Genomic DNA, 12,351 nt, shown 5'->3' with positions numbered 1-12,351 from the left:
GGGGGCACCACAGGACTTGGGAGGGAGTTTGCTGGCTGCCTTTGGGAGTGGTGCTGGGGCAGGGCAAGGATGAGTCTGCCTTTGTCCCACTGCACCACCACCCAGGAGCCACCTGAGGTAAACAGGGCCCAGTCAGAGCCCACATCCTGAAACCCTACCCCAGTCATGAACTCCCTTCTGCACCCCAAACCCCTACCCTAGCCTCAAGCACCCCTGCATCCAAACAGCCTCCCAAAGCCTGCACCTAGAAACCCTTCCAGCACCCCAACTGCCTGCCCTAAGCTCTGCTCAGAGCCCCTCTCACACTTCAAATCCCTTAATCCAAGACCAGAGCCTACACCCCAACCTGCTGCCCCTGCCTGATGAAAGTGAGGGAGGGAGGATGGAGTGAGCAGGGATGGGGTCTCAGAGAAAGGGCACAAAGGAGGCGGGGCAAGGGTATTTGGGTTTGAGGTAGATCTCGGCTTGCACTTACATTCAAAAAGTGATCTTGCGCTTAAAAAGGTTGGAGACCTCTGATTTAAAGTGTATTATGAGCTGGGAAGGCAGACAGCCCAGCTCAGTTCCAGCTTGAACTGGGTCCGGGAGCTCAGACCCCTTCCCCCCAGACAAGGGCTGCTGCTACCCTGCCCTGCTGTCTCTTTAACAAGGCAACAGCACAGGGTGACTGGCCACAGGTCTGCGAGGGGAGCTGGTTTTAAAACTGGCTCCTCTCATAGACCTGATGCTGCCTCTGATAAAGAGGCAGCAGCACAGAGTGGCAGGGGAGTCCTTGGAAGTGGGGCTGGCACGCACTGGCTGCTGGCCCCGCCTCCAGAGATTAGAGACTAGTCAACTAACCAATAAGAATTCATGAGATTACTTGACTATTCAATTAACTGATATTTAACATCCCTAGCCCGTCCCACTCTTCTGAACAAAATGTTTATAATTTTGTCCTCTTCGTCTCACAAAAAGATCCCTAGTCCCTATATTTCTATGTTATTAAAAAGTGTAGCCCTACTTTTCTTCCAAGACTTCCCTAGTTATAACCTTCACGTGTTGACTGTATTTTTTAGAAATAAGGGATGGGAATCCTTTTCACAGCCCCATCCATACAAAGCTTCACTATCTCACCATATACAACGTCACACTGTCTGTATAGCACACAGAGATGCAGTGGTGTTTGTGTGATTTTCCATACGGATCAGGAGCAAGCCCAAAACAGAAGTAAGTTCTGCTAATTCCATGCCCATGACTTAGCTTTCAACACACAGTTGAGCTTTTGGCTCCATCTGCTGACTGAAAGTTCCGAGACAGGTAATAAACAGCTACTGCAAAATGAAGTGGAGAAAGCAACTGAGGATTGTTTTTCTACTCAACTGAACTAAAAATCAAAGCCAGTAACTAAGTTGAAATACAAATAAAAGTGTTTGTTCCACTTTGGACACTTCTAACATGTTCAAGATGTTGTGCAATTATTTATCTGATTGAGTTAGACATTTTTTAAAGTAGATTGATTTTTTAAGCACTATGTAAAATTATGAAAATAACCAATCTGTATTTCCAATGCTCATAACAGCCAGGACTAAATGACAATGTCATAATCAATACTCACAAAGCTGCCACCAGAGGGGCAAAAGAGATGGAGACTTGTATCACTTTCCCTCTAGTTGGTCCATTGCTTACACTCTGAGTGTTATATTTTTGCTTTCTGCTATTAACCTTGACCTTTTCCCCACTGTTTTGTATGCTGCATGTGTCATTCTAGAACCTTAATATTACACGTCCTAATTTTTTGCCCTTTGTAGTATAAATTCCATTGATTTCCTGTTAAAAACAAGTTAGTATTCATGTTCAGAATAAGTAGGATTTTAAGGGTCCAGGCACAAATCTGCATACTATTCACAACCAAGACTCCTGCAGAAGTCAGTGGGGGTATGTCTACACTACAAAGTTAATTTGAACTAACAGACGTTAGTTCGAACTAACTTTGATAGGCGCTACACATACAAACTGCTAGTTCGAACTTAATTTGAACTAGCAGAGCGCTTAATTCGAACTAGGTAAACCTCATTCTACGAGGACTAATGCCTAGTTCAAATTAAGCAGTTCGAATTAAGGGCTGTGTAGCCACTTAATTCGAATTAGTGGGAGGCTAGCCCTCCCCAGCTTTCCCTGGTGGCCACTCTGGGCACCACCAGGGAAACTCGTCTGCCCCCCTCCCGGCCCCAGAGCCCTTAAAGGGGCACGGTCTGGCTACGGTGCCCATGCCAGATGCAAGCCTGCCAGCACCCAGCCAGCAGACCCTGCACCTGGCATGGCACGAACCAGCTACCCGCTGCCACCCAGCCCTCCACCTCTTCCCGGGACCAGGCTGACAGCTCCTGGGAGCCTACCTGGGTCCGCAAGAGGCGGGCGCCCACCAGGTCTACTGCGGAGATTGTGGACCTCATCCACGACATCCGCAGTAGGCACAGGAAAGTGGCCGTCTAGGGCAGAATAGCTGCCAGCCTGGCCACCCAGGATCAGGTTTGCGTGAAAATCAAGGTGGTCCAGTGAGACCCCCGACCCTGAGCCCTGAGCTTAGAATGGACGTATTGGGTCAGACCAAAGGTCCATCTAGCCCAGTAGCCTGTCTGCCGACAGCGGCCAACACTAAGTACTCTGGAGGGGATGGACCGAAACAATGACCAAGTCACTTGTCTCGTGCCATCCATCTCCAGCCTTCCACAAACAGAGGGCAGGGACACCATTTCTACCCCCTGGCTAATAGCACTCCATGGACCCAACCTCCATGACTTTATCTCACTTCTCTTTAAATTCTGTTATAGTTCTAGCCTTCACAGACTCCTGCAGCAAGGAGTTCCACAGGTTGACTATTTGCTTTGTGAAGAAGAACTTTCTCTTATTAGTTTGAAGCCTGCTACCCATTCATTTCATTTGGGCTATGTCTAGACTGCAAGCCGCTTTTTCGTAAGAGAGCACCCAGGCAGTCTGGATGCTCTCTTTCGAAAAACCCCTGTTTGCATTCAAGAACGCCTTTTTTCCAAAGAGCACTTTCGAAAAAAGGCGTTATTCCTCGTGAAATTAGGTTTACTGCCGTCGAAAGAAAAGCCGCGTTCTTTCAATTTAATTTCGAAAGAACGCAGCTACAGTCTAGACTACTTTTTCCGAAAAAACCCCTGAGTCTGGACACAGCCTTGGTGTCCTCTAGGCCTTCTATTATGGGAACTAATGAAGAACTTTTCTTTATGCACCCTTTCCACACCACTCATGCTTTTATAGACCTCTATCATATCCCCCCTAGGTCTCCTCTTTTCTAAGCTGAAAAGTCCCAGTCTCTTTAGCCTCTCTTCATATGGGACCTGTTCCAAACCTCTGATCATTGTAGTTGCCCTCCCCTCTCCCATCCTCTCTCTTCCCCTCTCCCACCTTCTTTTCCCAGTCTCCCCGAGTTTTGTTCACTAAAGAGAGTTTCTATTTTTGAACACACATGTCCTTTATTTTGTACATCAGGAAGGGGGGCTAGGGAGGGGTAAGTGGAAGGAGGTGAGGGAGGAATGGGGTACGAGCCCCTGATGGGGAGGACTGGAATGGCTCTGCGGGCTCCTCGGGGTGGAAGCTCTCCTGCAGCCCCCTGACTAACCCCCCTCCCTGGATGGCAGCCTGCGGCAAGTGCAGTTGGGCTGATGGCCTAGTGCTGTGATGTGCTGAGCGTGGGCACTCAGGGCACTCCAAGCCAGGACTGCTTTGCTGTCCCTCATCGAGTTAGACAAGCAAGCAGGGAACCCCTGAGAACTGTCTGTCCGGGGTGGGGGTTGGGTCCCTTTAAGCACAGCCCTCGGCTAGCCTGAGACATTTCTGAGTCCTAACCTGATGCCCTGCCACCACTGCTTCCGGCCATCCTTAACCCTGGTTCAGGGTCCACTCAATGTGGACATGCTAGTTCGAATTACCAAAATGCTAATTCGAACTAGTTTTAAGGTCTAGATGCACTAGTTCGAATTAGCTTAGTTCGAATTCACTAATTCGAATTAAGTTAGTTTGAATTAGTGCTGTAGTGTAGACATACCCTAGATGTTTTCTGTGTGCAAAGGACAGTGGTTTGGCTTGTTGTTGCCTACACAACATCTTCCTTCACATTTGCACAGCACTGGGCATGCAGTCAGCACTCAAAGAATATATTCAGCTTTTTTTAAAAATTCACGTACCATACATGATGTTGTGGAACCCCCAGCATCAATGGAGCCAGGCAAAGGCTAGGGAGCCCAAGCCCTAGCCAAGAAACCCCCACATCAGCAGAGCCGCATGGCCAGGGAGTTCCAGCCTCAGCTGGGGAACCTCTGGCTGCAGCTGGGCTGCCCCACCCAGGAACTCAGTAGCAGTGGCTGGGATGACCAGGCAGCCAGGCAGCCTCTGCCGGGGATCCTCCAGCTGAATTGCAGCTGGTGGAGGCAGCAATCTGGAATCCCCAGCAGCAGTAGGGCAGCCCTAGCAGCGGAGTGGGCGGGGGGCCCTGGCTGGAGAACTTCCTAGTGGCAGCAGGGCCAGCGATGACCGGGTGGCCCCAGCCAGCAACCCTGGAGAGCACCCTGCGGCAGCGGGACTGGCAAAGTGCAAGTGGTCCCCGCAGGGAACCCTGGGAGATCCTGGGTCAGTGGGTGGGGAGCAGGGTGAGGCAGCCAGCAGGAGAGCACTGATCTTCCCTGGTCCAGCAAACTCCCTGATTCGGGACAGCTCAGGTCCTGAGGGTGCCAGACCAAGGAGGACCAGCCTGTACTGCACAATAAAATGTGCATCTCTACACCATGCTGTCAAACATTTATATGCAGAAAACAAAACTCAGAATTTGGCATCTATAACAGAATTTTGAAAATACTCTGTGCGGGTCCCTTCACATCAATCTAAATTACTTGATACAATTAATTTTTATGATATTACCCATCCTGTTGTGACGATATACACATGGCCTCTTGCTCCCCTCTGCTCCCAACGGCAGGGAGTCTCAGGCTGTAAATACTCTTTTTCCCCCCCCCCCCCCCGCTGCTCCTGGGGGTTGGGCAGTACATCCTCTTCCCTCCCTGCTGCTCCAGGGATGATGGGGCACGTGTGCACACATTCCTCCCCTCCCCCTGGTAGGAGGACTCATGGCCAGCCTTCCCTCCTCATAGTGGGGACAGGGCCTCAGTGGAGGGGGTGTAGTTGGGGGCCTGCCTTCCCCTAGAAACTTCTCAAGTCTTCTCAAATGTTCTCTGTGACAGATGGCGTGATGGACACCTCTCCTTTTATAAGAGTATAGTTTTCCATCAGGCCAACAGAAGACAACATTAAGAGGATTCCAGCTACACATAGTCATTTCTGGCTAATATGGGGGAGAAAACACTCTAGTGAATAATTGTGCCTTGCTAGGGGGATAAATTGATTCATTTTATTTATTTATTTTTAAATCTTCTATACTTAAAATGTTAGGATGTGATAAGAAAAACTCAAAATACCCATGTGTTTTACTTTGAGAGCTCTTACACGTAATTTTCTTTGCACTTTTTAAATGACTTTATTTGTAAAACAGTGGTAATCTAAATGTGGCTAAATTGGTCTCTGCTGTAGAGTGGACTATGGCATAAGTTAAGTATGCTTGTGGAATATGTCAAGTGAGCATAAATGCTAAGACACTGAATTGATGGAAGCAAGGAAGAGGTAAAGAAACTTGTCAGTTGTATATTTTTCCTCTATAAGAACCATCTTGAAGAACATTTCTACCACACCTAAGATTCCAGAAAATGAAACAGGAGGATTTTTTTGTTTGTTCTCTTTAAAAAAAAACCCACAAGAATATCCATTATATTAGCACCTGTGAATATTATAAAGATTGTAACAGCATATGGCTGCTATCACTCAAAACTAGGGACACTACAGTTATGACTATTAAAGGAGGAACAATAGAAGCAGAGAGAGAACAACTTCACCAAGGAAAAAAAAAATCAGACTACCTCTCCCCCAACAAAACCATAGTAAGTGGGAGTCAAACTGTATTATGACTTTGTTCCCCTAAGCAACAGAGGAGTGGGGAGGAGAATGAACTTTGATGTTTTCTAGTGTCACTCTAGCTGTTACTACCATCTTGCTGCAGCTCCCTCCCCAGTCTTTTATTGATCTTTGGGATGTATCCTCTGCATGGGAGGCTCTCCAACCTCTTGACCAGCTTCTCTTTTAAATAAAAGGAAACAAGATGGGTTAGTTTGCTTTCCTTGTTCCCAAACTTGTGTGGCGGTCCTGTCAAACCATTTATAGCACAAGCTTAGTAACTTAAATATAGCACAGACTGTCTTTTATTAAGGCTTTCAGATCTGCTGTTATTCCTAAGTGAATAAATGCATGGTGAAGTCAAACTTTTGTGCTAGACTCTAGGATCAAACTTGCAATACAATGCTTAGTTTTCATAAAATAACATCTGACTGACACACAACTCACTATAAAACATTGATTTATAGGAACGTTAGGTCCTGCTTCTCCTAGACTCTCCATTGTGCCACATGGCTCCATTTATTGGGCAGACTAAGAGGTGAACTATGATTTACTTTTTGAAGGGACTGTCAGTCATGGATTATACATGGCTTTGCTTATATTACTAGGCAATCCTGCACCCCTAAGTGCTATTGACATCTCTAAGTGCTATTGACCACACCTTCCAGCATTTTGTCCCTTATCTCCAAACCCAACAATCACCATTATGTATCTTTCTATCAGATATATATTCACCTTATAAGGAAGACTTCATCATCATTCTTACTCATTCACAGCTGACTGATAGTCATCTTAACCCTTTATCCTTAATAATGTACATTGTGAGCCAGAATAAGGTTCTTTAGTCCTGATCACTTCCATAAATAACCAAAATCTTAATGTTGCCTTTGCAAGATCCATGTACAACATTTTTATATGCTCTGTTACTACTTAGTTGTCTTGGTTTATACATTTTTGACTACAGATAGTAGGAAATCTGTCCTGGGCAAACTGAGAAAGGAATTTTTCAAAGAGTGAAGAGCATGGCATTGACTATCACTGGCCTACCTCACCAGAAACTGTATTACAAGGTCCAAGAAGGGAGACTTATTAATCAGCACCATGAAAGCTTAGCAGTGATCATCGCTTGTGCATGTTTAATAGTATGTCCATCAATTTCCAAAAGGCATGAAGGATTTAGAAGCACCAGTTCTGAAGGAAAGTATATCAGAAACCTCCATTGTTCAAGTGGCTATAAACAGATGGAATATATGAATGAATCATTTGGACATAGCTACTAATAAAAGCTCTTGTAAGGTTCAAGTTAGGCTAATCTTTTTTAATGCATTGATAGTTTTAACTGAACATGAACATTTCTTAATACAAGACGTATTTTAATGTAAATAAACATCAAATTATAGAAGGATAACAGTTTTAGAATGGCAAACCAAGATCTGTACACACGGATTGGTGTCTCAATCTCAATACTGATCACATTCTTGAAAACTGTCTATGATCGTCATACAATCAAGAGATTTTTACATACAAAGTATAAGCTAATCCTTGACATATTTAGCAGCAGAACATCCAGTTTATCAAACCTTTATGGTTAGAGGTCTTTTTATAATTGCAAAAAAGGAATAGAAAAATTTTACCATTCTTGATGCTTTCATGATGGGAGCCAGATTTCTTGAAATGACAATCATCAGTGTTCACAGCAAGAGATTCACTCTGATATGTACAACACCAAGTGAGATAAAATGCCAAATACAAAACTGCGTGCAGTTATATAAAAGAGTAATGTTTACTATTAAAATGTGCGTAAGTTACACATTAAACTTTGGCTGAGACCTTCAGTTTAACAGATGTCTACATATAAGCTCTTGTCAAGAAGTTTAACTTAAAGCAGACAGTACGTAATTGGTTGAATGTAGCCTCACCTCTTCACTTCCGAATAGTCACAAGAGATTAGAAAATTCAGAGTCATGATTTACCTTCTTCTGATCCATTATAATTTAAACACCTAAACATAACTAAGTTTAGAAGCGCAAGTCCTCTAAAACATACAGGAGTGGATACTGTTTGCTTTGAGGGTAGGGTGTTCATAGCACATGGTTCAAATGCATCGGCTAGTTGACCCAAGTGATGTGTTACAAGATGGCTTTAGAAAGACAGAATAGTTTTATGAATGATATCAATGCACTCTCTGATTTCATCCTCCTTGATCACAAGAGGGGGTGCCAGCCTGATGATGTCACCATGCGTGGGTTTAGCGAGAAGTCCATTATCACGAAGCCGCAGACACACTTTCCAGGCATCATAGTCTAAAGTTAAAAAAAAAAAAAAAAAAAAATAGCTACAATATATTAAGTGTCACCATGTTTTTCTGCAGTGTGTGGTACCAAACCATAGCCTCTTTGCTGTCTGTCAGAAATTAGATTACATATACAGTGTTCTTTATCTTAAACAGAGTGCCCACTTATGAACTGCTCCTGAGGTAAATGTTAGCAATGCATATAAGGGACAGTACCATATCCATATTTCGTCTCTAGCACAGATTTTCTGGTATTTGCTGCTGAGAACTTGACACAGAAATCAGAACTATATTTATTCTGAACTATATTGGCTAGATATAAAACAGAGCATCCAAAAGTTCTGTCCTCCACAAAACACATATACCTTACTCTGATGAGAGTAAACCTTTGACTTCTTCCCAATCTCTGTAATTTTTAAGTGCCCAGATACTAAATTCTAAATATAAATCAAGTGGAGAATGTGAGAGGAGGAAGGTTGAGTGGAGTTTACAAATAAGGTGCACACAATATACCTAAATCAGTGCATAATATCTTAAAACTGACAAGATGATAACAGCATTTCTCTGCAGCACTTTGCCACAGAAAGCTACAGGACCAGAACCATCAGAACAAATAAATAAGACTATATGACAGAACTACTCTGTATTCTGCAATGTCTTTTAAGCTGCTTTCAAGTGCAATTCAAGGTGTTAATCCCTGGGGACTGATTTTTTTAGTGGTCATTTCTTTCCCTCCCACTATCTTGTTCTACTCATTTGTGATGCTTTATGCTAGCTAGTAGAAAGTTTAGACTTGAGATTAGACGAAGGTTTCTAACCATTAGAGGAGTGAGGTTCTGGAACGGCCTTCCAAGGGAAGTAGTGGGGGCAAAAGATCTATCTGGTTTCAAGATTAACCTAGATGGGTTTATGAAGGGGATGGTTTGATGAGATAACATGATTCTGGTAACTAATTGACCATTCGTTATAAGTGGTAAATAGGTCAATGGAGGGATGATAGGAGTTACTATAGAGAACTTTCTGGGTGTCTGGCTGGTGAGTCTTGCCCACATGCTCAGGGTTTAGCTGATCGCCATATTTGGGGTCAGGAAGGAATTTTCCTCCAGGGTAGATTAGAAGAGGCCCTGGAGGTTTTTCGCCTTCCTCTGTAGCATGGGGTACAGATCACAGCTGGAGGATTCTCTGCATCTTGGGGTCTTCAAAGTATTTGAAGGCTTCAATATCTGAGATATAGGTGAGAGGATTATTCTAGGAGGGGGTGGGTGAGATTCTGTGGCCTGCACTGTGCAGGGGGTCAGACTAGATGATCACAATGGTCCCTTCTGACCTTAAAGTCTATGAGTCTATGTCTTTATTCCAGGACTGACAATTTGAGGGTACAGCAGCAATGCATGCCAATAGAGTATCTTCAACTCTAGAAGCTATTCCCTCTCCGCATGGTTGGGATGGACATTCTGGGCACAATGCAAAAGACATCTCTATCTGTTCTACCCAATTTTGTCTGGGGAGGGTGTTTATTGACAGTGATAAAAATGTGTGAAGTCTGTTGCCAGCATTGGTTTGATAGGTTAGCATCTGTCATATGTGGGAATTTACAACAGTAGATGTGACTTGAACTAACCAATTTTTTATGCTTGAATTTACACACACTAGAAAGGAAAAGTATGTCTTGTAAAACATTCATTTGGGTGTACACACTTCCTCTAGAGAGTAAGATGAGTTAGCCAGGTTTTGAAATTCAAGGTGCTGTCATTAACTCATCCCACCGTTCCCATAGTATCTGCAAGTCAAGTTAAAACACCAAAGGCTTTGCAACTGGTTAGTTTTCTTACCTTTAGTTTCACGGATAACAATAGCATTTAGTAACCCTTTGCCTCTTACACAGGTTACAATATCTGATGGAGTCTTCATGAGTTCACGTCTTAAGAGATTGCCCATGGCTTCTGCATTTTCATTCAAGGCTTCTTCTTCAATCACCTAAAAAGAAATAGAAGCTGAAGATAATTGAAGGGCTTTTTGGTTGTTTCAGTCTCTCTGCTAATATGCAATACACCATACTGGCATGTATAAACATGAAATATAGCACCCAGTACAGCACTTAGTGTTGGGGTACCAAAAAAACATGTCTACAAGAAAAGTCATGGTGGAGGCTGATCATACAAGCTGACTATTATACATTTGAGGTCTAAACTCTGCCTTCTTTTGCTGGTTATTTTCATTTTTTTAAACTACATAGAAGCAGATGGTCACTCTTCGAAGACAATACTTTAGAAAAAGTTTCATGAGTTTGTGGGTAACTTCCATTAAATAATAATTAAAACATGGATTCCTTGACATGATATTGTAACAGAATCTGTTTTGAACTGAGACAACAGATATCTGATTAAACCAACTATAATCATAGTATGTAGAAGGATGTTAGTCTATCATAAAATAAGAAAAAAATATTTTTGTATCAAAAATGGCATAGCATAAGAGTATGTTGTTTTAATTCCATATAATGTCACTGAAATATTTGATCTTCCACTAGACAAAGCTCATACATAAAATGTTAATCATCCTCAATTTTTTTATATTGGAATATTTAAGAATTTTAAAGCAGTAAAATTAAGAGAGTAGAGGATAAATTTCTAGCAATTATTTCAGCAGGTGTTTTGCAACAGTCAATATATACAAATTATTGCAAGCTATCATAATTTTCCCATTATTATCAAAATCTAGAATTTAAATGGAGAGCATTACTAGACATTCAATTTATTTAGTAAACTTTAAAATCATTATTCTCTATTGTTCATACACATCATCTTTTGCTAAAGTGTACCATTTAAACTAAAGCGATTTTCTCCTCTATCAAATTTAACGTCTCTACATACCTCAAGTGCTGCCATAGCCACTCGACAAGCTAATGGATTTCCTCCATATGTAGATCCATGTTCACCTGGCTTAATGGTCAGCATAATTTCATCATCACACAGTACCGCTGATACCTAAAAATTAGGAATGTCCACCAAGTTATTTGCATATATGTAAATGATCAAAATAATTTTAATCTTCGGTACCTAGAAATTGGTAGTTTTCAGTACGCATAGTATGTAACAAACCTCCACGTCCCTGTATAGATTTCACATCCACAAATCTGTGCACAGAAGAGGCTGTTTAGCAGTCACATGGCACAATATAACTAAGATTGGAAGGGTTAGATTTATATCAGTAAATATTAGTAAGCTTTAATTTCACTGTGCATACACACACTGATGAAACAATATTTTCAGCAATACTTGAAATACCCAGATAGGTAAAGAAAGAAAACCTCAGATTAAGAACTCAGTTTGCTTTAAGGAAATTTACTTGTTTATTTTGACATGATGTTGGTAATTTGAGTTTTAATAGTTATAACACTTTAATTTTATGAATCAATGTCTGTCATTAAAATAATTGTCTAATCCCCCATTGTCTGTTCCCCCTATAATTTCCTGCATCTGTGTAAATTTAAAAATAAAAAGATAAAAACTGAAAAAACTTAAAAACATTGAAATTATTTTAAAAAAATCAAATTCTGCTAAGCTAAGTCTAAATATAACCTACTTAAACACACAGATTCTGTATAACATCTTAGCAGATATGAGAGGCCTTTTGCATTATTTAGCACTGGGGGGATTTTAATATTAAGTATTTTGATTAATAACATTCACAAAGCTCCTGTCAACAATAATGCTCAATTACTAGTTGTCGCTTTCGTACTCAGGAATTTCATCACATTAGAACCATTTAAGCCAGTTCACATGAGCATTCTAGACAACTGAAGCAAGATGAAGACTAATGCTCACTCATAAACCAATCTTTAACACAAGCCATTTTATTGTGTGAGAGAGAATTGTCTTCAGCTTTCCATGTTCATCAGCTCAGCACAGGGGCAGCAATGAAATAGAATGATCGGTAGGTACTCTGACATACCAAGGACTCCTGCCCTTAACATTTGATAGTTACAGTTGTTCCTGCTTGTTAGGATATTGTTCAGTGAGACACAAGTGACATACTGCAGTATTTTGAAT

The 12,351-nt window shown here is 42.0% G+C and overlaps 1 protein-coding gene across 1 annotated transcript in view; it reads right to left on the bottom strand.

The window, feature by feature from the left end:
• Positions 1-7,309: 7,309 nt before the first annotated feature.
• OAT (ornithine aminotransferase) overlaps positions 7,310-12,351 on the bottom strand; it is a 35,099-nt gene continuing 30,057 nt past the window's right edge. The window contains exons 8-10 of the mRNA XM_075935304.1: positions 11,173-11,286; positions 10,132-10,276; positions 7,310-8,309 (exon numbers count right to left, since the gene is read on the bottom strand). Of these exons, the coding sequence (XP_075791419.1) occupies positions 8,149-8,309; positions 10,132-10,276; positions 11,173-11,286 (420 nt within the window). The 3' untranslated portion in view covers positions 7,310-8,148. The remainder of the gene's footprint in view (positions 8,310-10,131; positions 10,277-11,172; positions 11,287-12,351) is intronic.

Source organism: Pelodiscus sinensis, chromosome 8 (assembly GCF_049634645.1).
Source record: "Pelodiscus sinensis isolate JC-2024 chromosome 8, ASM4963464v1, whole genome shotgun sequence".
Taxonomy (NCBI): Eukaryota; Metazoa; Chordata; order Testudines; family Trionychidae; genus Pelodiscus; species Pelodiscus sinensis.
Note: the sequence above shows the minus strand (reverse complement) of the source record. Positions and strands in the feature narration are given on the sequence as shown.